Source organism: Sceloporus undulatus, chromosome 2, assembly GCF_019175285.1.
Source record: "Sceloporus undulatus isolate JIND9_A2432 ecotype Alabama chromosome 2, SceUnd_v1.1, whole genome shotgun sequence".
NCBI lineage: Eukaryota > Metazoa > Chordata > Lepidosauria > Squamata > Phrynosomatidae > Sceloporus > Sceloporus undulatus.
In genome coordinates this window covers 56,380,106-56,394,348 of record NC_056523.1, presented here as the reverse complement: position 1 = coordinate 56,394,348, position 14,243 = coordinate 56,380,106, and the positions used below count along the sequence as shown (strand labels likewise).

General features: G+C 40.8%; 1 protein-coding gene across 1 annotated transcript in view; it reads left to right on the top strand.

Annotated features, from left to right (window-relative positions):
• The window catches only part of CELSR3 (cadherin EGF LAG seven-pass G-type receptor 3), a 106,715-nt gene that overhangs the window by 66,154 nt on the left and 26,318 nt on the right, over positions 1 to 14,243 (top strand). Inside the window, 7 exon segments of the mRNA XM_042450151.1 lie at positions 1,444 to 1,545; positions 7,331 to 7,425; positions 9,467 to 9,676; positions 10,853 to 11,036; positions 12,522 to 12,671; positions 13,358 to 13,538; positions 13,753 to 13,920. Coding sequence (XP_042306085.1) covers positions 1,444 to 1,545; positions 7,331 to 7,425; positions 9,467 to 9,676; positions 10,853 to 11,036; positions 12,522 to 12,671; positions 13,358 to 13,538; positions 13,753 to 13,920 — 1,090 coding nt within the window.

The following is a 14,243-nucleotide window of genomic DNA, read 5'->3' as shown; positions in this document are numbered from 1 at the left end:
CCCAGTCCAACCCCCTGCCATGCAGGAACACACAATCAAAGCACCCCAGGACAGATTGCCATCCAGCTTCTGTTTAAAAACCTCCAAAGAAGGAGACGTGGTGCCTTCTCTCTACCTGGACTTTTCTTTACAGGTGTGTTTTTAAACTATTCTGGGGGATAGGGTCCTCTCTACTATCAAACTGAGATGCTTATTCTGTCAGCCTAGGCCTCATAGCCAGGCTTTCACTGGAACAAGAAACTGCACTTCTAATATTCTGAAGCAATGAATAACATTATATGTCAAAAGAAAGAATTATGGGAGATGGCAGCTTTTTGACACTTATTTAGAAGGAGTATATTTGAGTCAACATAGAGACCAGGGTTCAAATCCCTACTTGGCCATGTAAACTCACTGAGTGGCCTTGGGCAAGTCCCATTGCCTCATCCTTAGGAGAAGGCAATGGCAAACCTCTTCTGAAAAAATCTTGCCCAGAGAACCCCGATAGGGTTGCCTTAGGGTAATCAGAAATGACTTCAAGCCACACAGCAACAACAACCAAGAACATAGTTATGTCTCCTTTTATTATGCAATACCTATGGCACATAAGTATGGGCAAATGTAATAATATTGAGGAGGGAGCAAGCTTGTTTTCTCCTGCTCCAGAGACTAGGACCCGGAGCAATGGATGCAAGCTGCAGGAAAAGAGATTCCACCTCAACTTTAGGAGGAACTTCCTGACAGTAAGGGAGCCTGGATTGAATTTCATTCAAGAGGCTAGTCCTGGTGGAAAATGGGAGCTTAATGTTAAACCCTAATACTTCTTGATGGTCATATCCTTGTTAATCTCTCTTATTAAATAGTAGATACAGTAATCAGCATTAAAATGCTCACAGTAAACACAGCATAGAATAAGTCTGTATTGAGTCATTACTCATTATCTAGTTTCAATAATCTAGCGTTCCTGTAGTTTTTCTTGTTCAGTGACATAATGATTATCTTGAAACCCCCCACCCCACCCGCATTAGTTAGCCATAGAATTTCCCTGTTTCTTCTGTCCAACTAGTGTACTAATTCTGGCCCTAAATGTGTGTAAATTCCATATCAATAATTCATTCATGCCCCGCACATGATTTTCAACTAAAATTAATGGATCCCTTCAGAAGTTCATATCTAAACATTTATTTTATTAGTTGAATAATCTTCCTCTAATAAGTTAGGAGGTAAGTAGATAAAATTACTTGGCTTCATATATCTAGGGTCAAGTATCAGTTTACTGTAAATAATATGTTTTTTAATCTCAGTGAAATATAATTTTTTGCAGAGTTTTTCAAATCCATGTTGGTCAGTTCTGAGAGATCCTTTGCAGTCTTTGGAAGACCTGTCTGTCTCATCTTAGTTGGGAACAACAAGACCCCCCTCCCTAGACTTCAGGTGACTCTGTTTTTGTGTTTGGTGTTACAGTACTCTATGATGCCTGTCCTAAGTCTCTGAAAGCTGGAGTGTGGTGGCCTCAAACCAAGTTTGGCTTACCAGCTGTAGTGCCTTGTCCCAAAGGTTCACTGGGTAAGTGTTTTCTACTGACAGGAACATGTGTTTGTGAACAATGTGTTAATACCTATACTCTTTGATTTCAGCATACTGAAAAAGCTGATATACCTCTTCTGCTAAGGCATTCCTTATCTTTATGGCTTATTCTTTTAGCCCTATCCTAGCTGATCACTTGGAGCCATTAGCAATATGATTTTCAGATATGTAGAACCGCCTTGAATCTCATATAAGGAGAAAGGCAAGATGTAACTGTGATAGAGAAAGAAAGAAAAAAAGAAAGAAAGAAAGAAAGCTGATGAAGAAGAAACAAACATGTTCATTGTCCAGGCAAGGGAAGGATAGAGTGGTTATGACAAGTAAACAGGAATTGTGTTAGTGCAGCAGCCAGGGTTCAGAAATGACTGGTTTGAAGTATGAACATCCAGATAGCCTAAGCCTTAGGGCATTGTTCTGTAGAAGTCCAGGCCTAATTAAAGCAAAAAGTATCAGACATTTTTTTACTGCCAGCTAAAGGTGATGGCTTGCTAAAGCAAGCATGGAGAAAGGGCAGCCTGTGGCTCCAAGTCCTTTTTTAATAGCCTTCTAGACATCCATAAGTTGTCACACCAAATAATTAAATAAATATTGGGGCATTTTTGCTGCAAAATATTCAGAAATGGCACAAAACTGCCCCCAAGTGGTTGTTTTTCTAGATTCACTTCTCACTACTAGCCCCTGCCTCAAAATGACTCTGAAAAAAAGAGTTCTAAATAGGCCAAACGTGAAAGTGACATCACCTCACTTTCAGTATGCCAAAAAGACACTCATGTGGCCCACTGGTAAGGTATGGAATCAAAAACTTCCCAGCACCCCAGTGCTGTTGCCACCACATGCTGTGGGAACAGTTCTAAGCCTCGCTGTGTTCTTGATTGTATCACTGGGACCATGATGACATCTCAAACATCTCAAAATAGGATCAAATTTTTAAAAGAAAGTGGCTCATTCCAAATTAGTTCATTTTAAGCATGGGTCTATTCCAAATCAAATCCAAAGAAACTTATGTGTCACTTTTTTTAGCAATAAAATTTGGGTGCTGTTTTAAGGCTGGTCCTCTGATGGTTCAGTGGATTCCTGTGTGGTGCTGAATGACTCCTGCCATGGCATTTGGAAAGCTTGGCCTATTAGCCCACCATAACTGTAGCCATCCTACATCTCTATGTTTACCAGTAGGAAAAAAATTACACTTAGCCTATATTGAATTCATAGATACTTGGGATCTAGTTCTAACTTAAAACTCTGTATTGGTACATCAAAACAGGAAGGTCTTGTGCAGTTTCTTTTCAGCAGAGATCCTTACTGCCCACCCCCCAGGATACATGCACAGAGCTTTTAATGTTGTCTTTTCTCTACATTTCTCTCTTCCTCCTACTCAGGTTTGCGAGGTGCAGGTAAGGCCTGTTGCTTTCCCTTCCCTCCCTCCTGCTTTCTCAGGGCTGCTCCATGTGGCTTATCCATTCCCTGCTTCCTGCCACCTCCAGATCCCACATTTTCCCCCAGATGTTGGAAGGTCTGCTGGTTCTATTAAAATGCCTTGCCTGATTCTTGATTTCTTCCTTGTCAACCTGTCTGACCTTCAGCGTCTTTACCTTTTCACCAAAAACTAACCTGCAGAAATTACCCACTGTCACATACACCTGCTTATGCTTATGCTTGTTGCCTTCATACTCCTTTGTGGATTTGGTGTAACCTAATAGACTGGAGAATTTTTGTGCTCCAACCCAGTGGATGTTGTATTTTGCATAGAACTTGGAATTAATGTGTTGCAAGTAAGAATATTACCTGCAACACATTGCTTTGGGGGGTAATGACAATACCAAAGTTGTTAATTTTAAAAAGTGACATCACAGCTGGTTAGCACTACCTTTTGGGGGTGGGGGTGTAATGAACAGCATTCTAAAATGTTGCCTTTGGAGGTCATTTGGGACCATTTTTGTATTTTTAATGTGTATTTTTTATAAATAACTTTAAAACAATATGCTTGTAACACATTGCTCTTCAGATAAGGGGCAATAAGTCATGTCAGTGAGTTACACTGAAAAACAATGAGCAAGGTGTATCAAATTACTTTTTAAAAATAACAAACCCAGCTCTGGTTTTGCATTGCTGTGGGATGTTCATTTTTTCCCTTCTCAAATCATGAGCCTTGGTCAGAAATGTGATATTACAAGATACATTACTTGGTGAAGAAAGCTAGTGAGAACATGAAATGGGGCTAACTGCTGTCTGGTGTATTATTTCTTTTGCATTCAATTGGTTAAGGAAGTTAAAGCAGGGATTGTCTTTTAGTCACTGCATACGTTGTGATCAATACTGGTTTACCGGGCAAGTGCATTTAAGGAGTTGTGATCAATACTGGCTTACTGGGCAAGTGCATTTAAATATTAGTGTTTGCAACCGTTTATCATTGCAGTCCCATATAACATTTTAACTTGTATGCTTAAACACTGTTCATATACCTCTGAAAAAATAATATATGAAGAAGCTCAGAGGGCCACTTTCTACCAATAAAGAAAAGAGTAGGCAGTTGAATCATGAGAAAAGAAGTTTGGGTTGTACCAGTGATGGGACTTAATAAATTAAATGTGTAATACTAGCCCTGGCAGTATGTCACTCTTTTCTTTTCATATAGCAACAATAATGATCTACTATGCCTGGAATCATAAGGGATCACAGCTGTTATTACCTTGCTCATGTCTTTCCTGTTTAGGTCATTGCTGAACACATTTCTAGGCCTACTGGTGAGGATGTTGCAGGACATATTAACCATAGTGCTGGTGCTGTTTGTGATATGAATAGTAGCATTAAGGATGCCTTAATGTTCCTGCTAGATAGCTATATAGCTTTTGTATAGACATTGATAGTGTAGACTGTTGGCTTTGGTGATCTTGGTGACCTTCAAATGCATGGCAATGATTGTTCCACCAATGGCAGAATCTTGAGCTATAGTGCTGCATCCTGTGGTTTATGTTAAGGACTTTATCACACCAGGCTCTTCTCTTACTAAAACCACATTGTTTTCAAAAGGACTATGCAATCAGGACTACTTTCTTCTTTATTGCTCCTTCTGTTCTATCTGGCATTGTAGCCTTCATTCACACTAATATCGTATCCCATGTAGCATTTGGCACTTCCTATCCTGTACCATCCAGTATTACACAGTGTGTGCCTAGTTCGGCACGTACACACAGCTGCCCCTCCCCCCAAAGCAATATGGATTAAAATGAGTTTTATCTTTTAAAAAAAATTCCTGGGGTGGGGGGGAGAGACTTCCTGGTTCAGGATAGATTAATCACTTAAATTAAAACGATTACTCTGCCAATGATTAATCTAGCAGATTACCGCATGAGGTGCTAGTGATGGAATTGAAGTGGAATTACAACATACGATTCCTCTCCTTTTCACACATTGTTGACACTGATCCATCGCTGATTCATTGTCATACCATTATTATTGTGCAATTTTGCATTAATGACATTAACATGTCAGTAACTACCAATATCACTACATTCATGCACTTAAGCATGTGTGAATTTTAGTGCTACAGTGGTATTATTGTGAAGTCAATGTGGTACGAGTACGTGTTATGAATCCTTCACCCTGCTTCTGTTACATCAAGAACCTTCCAGTTTAGTAAAGAAAAGGCTGTTGAGGTGTTAATGTACTTATTTATGTATATTTCTGGTAATTATCATAGTCCAGATAATAGAGTCTGGGTTGCAATAAGTAGATTCCAAAATTAAAACAACAGCATGGAACTCTAAAATCATGAATCATTGGAAATGAGTTGCCAAAAGACTCTCTTGATTACAGGTCTAGAATCCTAATTGGAAGAGACCCCAAGCGCCACCCAGTCTTACTCTTCCTTGTGCCATGCAGGAACTCTCAATCAAAGCATTCCCGACAGATGGCCATCCAGTCTCTGTTTAAAGACCTCCAAAGGAGACACCCCCCCCCACACACACACACACTGAAGCAGTGTGTTCCACTGTTCAACAGCTCTCACAATCTCATCATTGTGAGATTTTGGCAGAAAAATAAAAATTAGAAGTTAAAAAATACATGTGCATACCAGGAAGAAAAGAGAATGGAGACTGGCATCATGTGGATTGTGTGGAAAACAGAGACCAGAAACATTCATAACAAAACAAAGACTATCATGCTATTGATAGGTAATGCAGAAATAAATGCATTAATAGTGTTATTGCTACCATTATAATCACGTTAAAGGAATTGCATAATTACAGTGCAAAAGCACCGTCATACAGCAATTTCCCTAGTCTACTCAAGTCAAGAATTTCCTCTTCTCTGGTCACTGGCAAGCGAAGAGCAAGAAAAACCAAAAGCCTGCCCACTGACTACCCAAAATTGGGATTAAAGCAGAATTTATTTATTGCACAACAAATGCTAGCAGCACAGAAGGGGGAAGGGAGGTCATTCACAGAGCATGAATGAAAAGAAATGCCTGCCAAGTGACCTCCCGAGATAACAACAAAAAAGAGGTGATTTCCTGTGATAAGTCCCAGCAAAAGATGCTATTAATCAGCTATTGCAATTTACTGCCTCTTGTTATAAAGTCCTATGTCTCTAGCCTTTAGGATTACTGTACACATATATGTCTACATATATGCTGAAGTTTACCTGACACTGCCAGGATCATTACTGTTACCCCAAAAGGGAACTGTGGTGCTCCTGTTTTTCTTCACTTCCCACTTTAAACTATGATAAGAAGCCTCTCCCATTTTTCTGCCTCTTTTGTAACCTTAGGAATTTTAGCATCCATGACTTGGGCCCCTCCTGAAGAAACGGAAAGGGCTGACAAAGAGATACATTTGTCAATTAAATTTAAATTTCACAATGATTCTAGTTTCCAGTAACTGTGTGTTTGTCTTTCCTCCTGAACTTAAGTGACTGATATAATCTTTCAGAAAGACATTGACGTGGATTTTAGCACCACTGTGCGCACCAGCCATAAAGGCTGGCCTGAGAGTGGAGCCGGGGTATGATGTCTACATGATGCATGCCCCAACTCCACTCTCAGGCTGGCATGAAGCAGTGTGCCGCTCCACATGGCGAGTGGCATCACGGTGCTCCTCTGGTGCTGTGTCCACACGATGCAGTGCCAAAGGAGCACCTTAAAGCTGCAGCACCATGCTATCTTGCCCTTTCCAGGACCCAAAAAGGAGCCACTTTTTGCTGCTCCTTTTTGCACGCTGGAAAGACTAGTTTGGGGCTGCAACATGCAGTTGCCATGGCTCCAATCCGGAGCCTTTAAAGGCTGCTGCAGGCTACCCTTTGGGGCGGTCTGCATAGTTCCATAGTTTCACATAACATGACATTTGCTGTTCTCCTATTATTCATTCACTCATGTAGCAACTATCATGCCATGTGACATGTTGGGCACATTACAGAGAATCTCTGACTAATGAATTCCTTTCTACATGACTTTCCCAACTTGGAAATAATAATCATAGCACTTGAAGGAGCTTCCACAAAACTCTAATTAGTGGAGATGGAATCAGGATTGTTAGTATAGCAAATTGCTTGTAGCTGCTAATGACACAAAGGCTGTATGCAATCTCCTCTGAATCTATTCCCTCACTGGTGCTGGTCTTCAGTGTCAGTAGTATTGCCAACAACACTTTGTTCAGTGCATCCGATTTGGCATGGTGCTGTCTTCCTGGCAGCCTTCTCCCGGAGAGCAGCAATGGGGGAATGACCATTTTAGGCTCTTGATGTCTAACTTGACACTCTTCCTCATCAGGTGCAGCCATCCGACAGTGCAGTGAGGAAAGAGGCTGGCTGGAACCAGATCTGTTCAACTGCACTTCACCATCCTTCAAGGAGCTCTCAGCCTTGGTAAGCCTCTCTCTGTGTATCCAGGAGTGCTTTTTTGGGTGGCTGTTGTGGTGCTTCTCAAGTGTACCTGACAGCGCACTGTGAAAAGCTTACAATGATATGGTATATGTCTGCACATCTGGGCTTGATGGGCTTCATATGTGATGTACAGTCTGAACAGTGATTGATTTCAGTTCATTTCTTAAGTCTTCTATATTTGTGCCAAGCTACAATATTATGTATTATTGCTAAGCTTTCAACATGTCTCAAATTGATTTCTCTGTCAAGAAACCTGCAAGCAACTGCCATGTCATGCCTACACATTATGTGCATGCTTAGTTCATGAATACCAGTGTCCAGAAGACTGCATATTGTGTGCGAGGAATCCAGTGTCCAGGAATCTCTTTTGGCCCAAATGACTGGAGAATACAACTGAGGATGACAATATCTTGCACCTGCACATTTTAGAGGGAAAATTGGGGAAGATTAATAGTGATGGTCAGTCTTATCACTGAAAAATCCAATGATAAGGAGCCCCAGCTTCTCCAAAGCATAGTTTGAAATCACTGTGCTAAAGCACCAATTTAGGAAGGTGGAAATCTCCCATATGTGTGTGCTAGGATGTAGCATGTGCAAACAGCTCCTTTTACATATGCCCCAACTTCTAGTTAAGACCTGAGTAGACTTCAGGCCTATATCTTCTGTTTTTTTCTAGATCTCTGAAATCAACCAAGTAGAGTCATGTACAGAATAGTGACTTAGGCAAATAAGATATGCTAAAAATGCAGCCTTAGCATTTGTGATCATTAACCAGCTTCATACTCACATTTCCTTTCTGTGAAACTGTAACTTCTGAAGCATCAGGTATGCCAGTGTTTGAGAACTTCTGACTAAAAATAACTAGCCTAAATATTGGAAAGATTCCCAACAGGATTGTAACTGAATAAAGTCCAGTGCCCCATTTAGTCATATCAGTTTCACCAATGTTGTGTTACATGTTATTGGAAGAGACAGCTATCCAGAAATTAGGAAACTAGAGAGCATGGCCTCTTCCCCATTCCCTTCTGCAGGAAGGCTCCTCCTGGCTATACATCTTGTATATAAGTAAACTGGCACACTGGATCAGTGTTGCCCTAATCATAAGGGAGAAGCATCCCTTAAAGGTTTAATGCTAGCACTACTTGCATCATTTGTCAGCCCATCAAATTTGTTATTTTTATTATTTTATTTTTAAAATATTTTTATTAAACATAAACACAAACATGTTTTATATGTGACTAAAACAAACATATATGAACTGTTGCAATATAATTAAGCTAGTAAGCTAAAACTAAACTAAATCAAAATATGTTCAAAATGAAAAGTACAGACTGAAGGGGGAGAAACATCATGTGCCTTAAGTACAGCAAATTTATTAAGTGTTAGGAGGTCCATCTTATATTTGTATGGCTCTTTCAAACACCTATATTGAAAAAGAGAAAGGTGGTGGTGGAGGAAGATGTGAGGTTAAATTCAGAAAATTGTTAAAGGAGCATATAGATAAGGCAGGCTCTTGCAACAGTTTCAGAACTTTCATTTAAAATTGTTAGTTTCTACATGAAATCATTGTTTCATCCAATAATGATTTCAGGGGTGGAGAGTATCAAACCTCAGAACCATCTGTTGACCAGATGTTACTTTCCTCATGGGTAAACAAAATGCTGAGATATGATTTCCTGATTAAGAAAATAATTGCTAGCTCTTGGCCATTGACACAATGATTTTTCCCTGTTGGTAACAGTTTTGCTCTCCATTGTGTTCCAACAATGATTTATAGCAAAGTCCAGTATTCTAGTGGCCTGTATACTTAGCTACTTTCATCAGCAAATAGACAAGGCAGGTTCTTGAAATTGTTTCAGAACTTTCATTTAAAATTGTTGATTTCTACACAAGATTGTTGTTTCACCCAATAATCATTTTGCAGGTGGGGAGTTTCTCATTTCTCTCAATTTATTTGTGCCTCTTAAAATTTCCATTCTGGGAAGTGCTGCCTGATCACCATCCATGTTTTCTGTATTGGTAGCTGGAGGGTCTGGAAAGAAATGAGACAGAATTGAACACCATAGAAGCCAAGAAGCTGGCCCACCAGCTACGAGCAGTGACAGATGAGATGGAACGCTACTTTGGCAATGATGTTCATATCACCTATCGCTTGCTCTCCTACTTGATGGCATTTGAGAGCAGGCAGCATGGCTTTGGTCTGACAGCCACCCAGGATGCCCATTTCAATGAGGTGAGATGAGACAGAGCATTCCATGAAAATGGATAAAAGGGGGGTTTGGGTTGCAGGAATGTGTATGTCCCTACCCTGCCATGTCAGATCTTCCCTCTTATCAATTTTTCTGGCTGGGTTGATTATTATTATTCCACTTCTCCCCATGGATCAAGGCAGTCCAATAACATGGAAAAATAAAATCCATTAGAAGTGAGCATAAAGTGATGCATATGGGGAATCACCTGTGTATGCCTACTGCAATCAACACCATGAAAAAAACAACATCAGAACAATACAGGAAAGCCAGAGCCAGAGCAGCTGTGAGAGACAGCTGCCCAGCCTCTATTTGGAGAGTTTTGCCCTCAACTTCACATGTGCTTTGATGGGTTCTGAGCTGACAACGATCAACTGAAAATGGAAACTCAGAAATGTAGGGAGAGGTTGACTGAAAACTTTGAACAAATGTGTAGTGAAAAGGGCAAATTCCATGTGGGAATCACTGGAAAATAAAAATAAAGAAAATAAAATTATCAATGTGGTTGGCCATAAAAAAAGTTATAAAACTGTATAAAGAAGGGAAACAGCAGATCTGTAATAAAGCAATAAATAATAAAGCAATAGGATAAAACCCAAAGTAAAATTAACAGAATTAAAAATCATTTGAGCAAGAGATCTAAAAGATTTCAAGTCTGAAAGCCTTGGAAAAGAAACAGGGTTCGAAAACTGCAGAAATAATCCATCTTGAGACTACTTTTACTGCCCTAGCTCAGTGCTAGGTAATCCCGGGAATTGTAGTTTATTGTGGAACCAGAGCTATCTGACAAAAAAGGCTGTCTCACAAAACTGCAGTTCCCAGAATTCCCTAGCATTGGGCCATGGCAGTTAAAGCCCTGGACCAGAATTTCAGAAACCATTAAAAAAAACCACACGATTTCCAGCTTCTTTTTGTTGCCAGTTTATAAAAGACAGGAAGATATGTGATGGAGCCACCATAGTGAGGCAAATAAATTTTAGCCAGTGCCTGGTTGGGAAACTGCATGCGAATCCCATTATTATGGAGAAAAGATATAAATGTCATATATAAGATACCAAATGGTATCCACAGTTTTCCAAAGGCTTTTGGTATTAATTTAAAAGGATGGAGGATTTTATATAGCTTCAAGTCTTCTGAAGTTCTACCTCTTACTTCTGTAGAACTTGTTGCGAGCTGGTAGCTCAGTGCTGACCTTAGAGAACCATGAGCACTGGGACACATTGCTGCAGAACAGTCATGGCAGTGCAGGTCTGATGGAGCAGCTGAGAGAGTATACAAGCACCCTGGCTAGCAACATGAAACTCACCTACCTCAATCCAGTTGGTGTGGTGACCCCCAATATTGGTAAGTATAAACATTGTTTGGGTTGGTAGTTTTGGTGAATAGCTCTGAAGTGTTAACTGATCTAGCACCCCAAAGGTCTGCATGAGATTGTCTTGCTTCTGTACCAATTGTCTTGCTTCTGTACCAGCCCAAGATAGGATGCTGCAGGAATAGGACATTGCATGAGCTTGGTCTATAGGTCAAAGTTGGTTGCAGAGCTAGAGAACCTGTGGCCCTGGTTGCAGAGCTAGAGAACTGTGGCATTTTACAAGTTAATGAACTACTACTCCCATGATCTCTCACCATAGGTTAGGCTGTCTGGGACTAATGGGATTTCAGTTCCCATTACTCCCAGACAGCCTAACTTATGGTGAGAGATCATGGGAGTAGTAGTTCATTAACTTGTAAAATGCCACAGTTTCATCAGTCCTGGTAATTTGAATGGTAGAGCTAGAGATTGGAGATCAAAAGGTTTTTCGAGTCTGTGTATGAGTCTTCTGCTGTCCTTCCTTGCTTTATCAACAGCAGGCTTATGAAGGTCGCAGACAGTCTTGTAATGTTAGTGGGACTGGGGATGGGGAGAGCATTTCTGGAAGCTGGGGTGGGGGTTAGAGGCAATATCCAATGTCTAGCATATACTCTGGAATTCAAACATATAGTAAGATAAATGATGGCTTTGAGAGGAGGTTGCTATGTCAGGTGCTTGTTCACATACGGTGATGGCTCCAGTTAGCTGAGATTAGCTGAGGATCCAGTTAATGTGGTACCTTATTGTTTGTGACCACTCTGTGGATGCAGACAGTGTGCCAGTGTGCAAAATGATCCATGATTGCATAGTACCAGAGTCTGGTGCCCAGTCTGGATTACTCATCCAGTGAAGCTGGTGCACAATTGCTGCATGCTTATTGCTTGCATGCAGCATTTGCTCTTTTAACTTTATACCCCCACTTACAGTTCAGTGCCAAAACTGTGGGGGGAAGGAGCAGCTGTACCAATCTGTTGCTGCAAAAACTTTAGGATCCAGATTAGATCCATGGACTGATATGGATCATCTGCACAGTAGATTAAGCCATATATTCATCATGACCCACATGATACCACTCTGACCATCCTCAGCGTTGTATGCAAATTGGGGACTACTTCCCATGTTATTTTTTTTAAAGATACACACTTGCCTAATGCATGCAAAAATAAGATATATGTGTTTTCTATGCTTGTGCAGGAATCTTGAAATGAGCCACAATATACCCGTTGTCACTTAAAAATAGATCCACACATTTTTTTCTTATGCACATTTACACTGTTGGAAAGTAGTGTGCAAAGTGGCCCTGAAAGCATGAAATATGCTTCACAGAAAAAGATAAGCCAATGTGTGTGTTTGTGGTCAGACACTAGAACCATTTTGCTGGCCCCAGGGCACTCTGTATTGGCACTGAAAGACCAACTTTCAAACCTCAAACCTATTGTCTTTCAAATCTATTATCTCTTTCCCTTTTCTCCACAAAGTGCTCAGTATTGACCGTATGGAGAACCACACCCACTTTAGGAGGCGCTACCCTCGCTATCACAGCATGCTCTTCCGTGGCCAGTCTATGTGGGACCCACACACCCATGTAGTGCTCCCCCTCTCAGTCCTTACAGCCCACAAAATAGAAGGTAAGTGGCTCTTCTGAGCATTCCAGGTCAATATGAAAAGAACCAGTAGTCATTTGCTCATTGGCAGCATGCTTGGTTTAGCTTCTGTATTGTAGCCCTAACTGTTTATTGTTCTATGAATCATAGAATCGTAGAGTTGGAAGAGACCACTAGGGCCATCCAGTCCAACCCCCTGCCATGCAGGAAATCCAAATCAAAGCATCCCTGACAGATGGCCATCCAGCCTCTGCTTAAAGACCTCCAAGGAAGAAAGGGCACAGCTGAGATGAATGTCTCATTGCAGAAATTCCAGCCTGGATCTTCTGTTTCTTTTTCTCAGGGAAATGCCTCTTAATTCACTCCAAAAGTTTTGGAGGTTTTGTGAGAAAATAAGCCTTTTGCCTTGCTCAAGAAAGGGACTGGGAAAACTTATGTTCCCTGACTGGGAGGAACTCTTCCTCAACACTGGAGGATCCACTCCATAACTCAGTTGTTCAACTCTTGGACTTTGAGGGAAAGAAGAGTAACTACAAAAGAATTGAATATGACCTTTTGGGCTCACTGGGTCTAGCTGATGTCAGACTGTAAGACCTTTGGGAAACGATATAGTGACAGTGCTGAATATCTCTGTATTCCTTATCCTACCTAAACATGGGGCAAATCAACAGTGCTGTTGTTTTCTTACTGTTTTGTTTTCTGAATTCCAGCACCAACCATGGCAGCTTCTGTACCAGCAAACAGTGAAACCAATGACACTGTAAAAAGTTCCCCTCCAAAGCACTCCCTTCCAGAACCTGAGCCTGCTGTAACCATCCTCATCCTCATCATTTACCGCACCCTTGGAGGACTACTGCCTGCTCGTTACCAGGTGGATCGACGCAATCTGAGGTACCACCAATTGCTCATTTGTTTTCACAATTTGCCAAGCATGCAAGCCCAGCTGAGTCCTCTAGAGATGCTTGCTATTTAGAATGGATAAAAAACATCTTGTTTAGCGGTCATCGACAAGAGATCATGCTCTATTGCTGATTTGTCACTTGAAACATTCTGAAATTGTGTTGCCACGTGGCACTGAATAAGAAGGTTTCTTTGCTCTTTGCAGGCTGCCCAAAAATCCTGTTATGAATTCCCCCATAGTGAGTGTGTCAGTGTTCAGCAACCATACTTTTCTCCAGAGCACTTTGGAGATGCCATTAGTGCTAGAATTCCGCCTGCTTGAGACAGCCAACCGCAGCAAGCCCCTCTGTGTTCAGTGGAATCGTTCTAGCCAGTAAGTTACTATCCTGCCTGCACTGTGACTTGATTGCCTTCTCCCCAAAGGCCACAAAGCGTCTGTGGAGTTCTGATGTTGATATTCAACACAACTTTTCAATCAGTTCACTTCAGGCATATTTCTAGTGGGAGAAAGCTTACATATTCAGCCATTAGTCATACATCAGTATATAATGTAAACAAGTGTAAATTGGTGCTCAGTTTTTGTCACACCTAGGATAATGATTCTTGTTTGTATTTATAAAAATAAAAATATTTATTTTTAGCTTTACAGCCCCAAAAGGCTCTCAATAGTGTATACAAATATTATCACAACAAAAT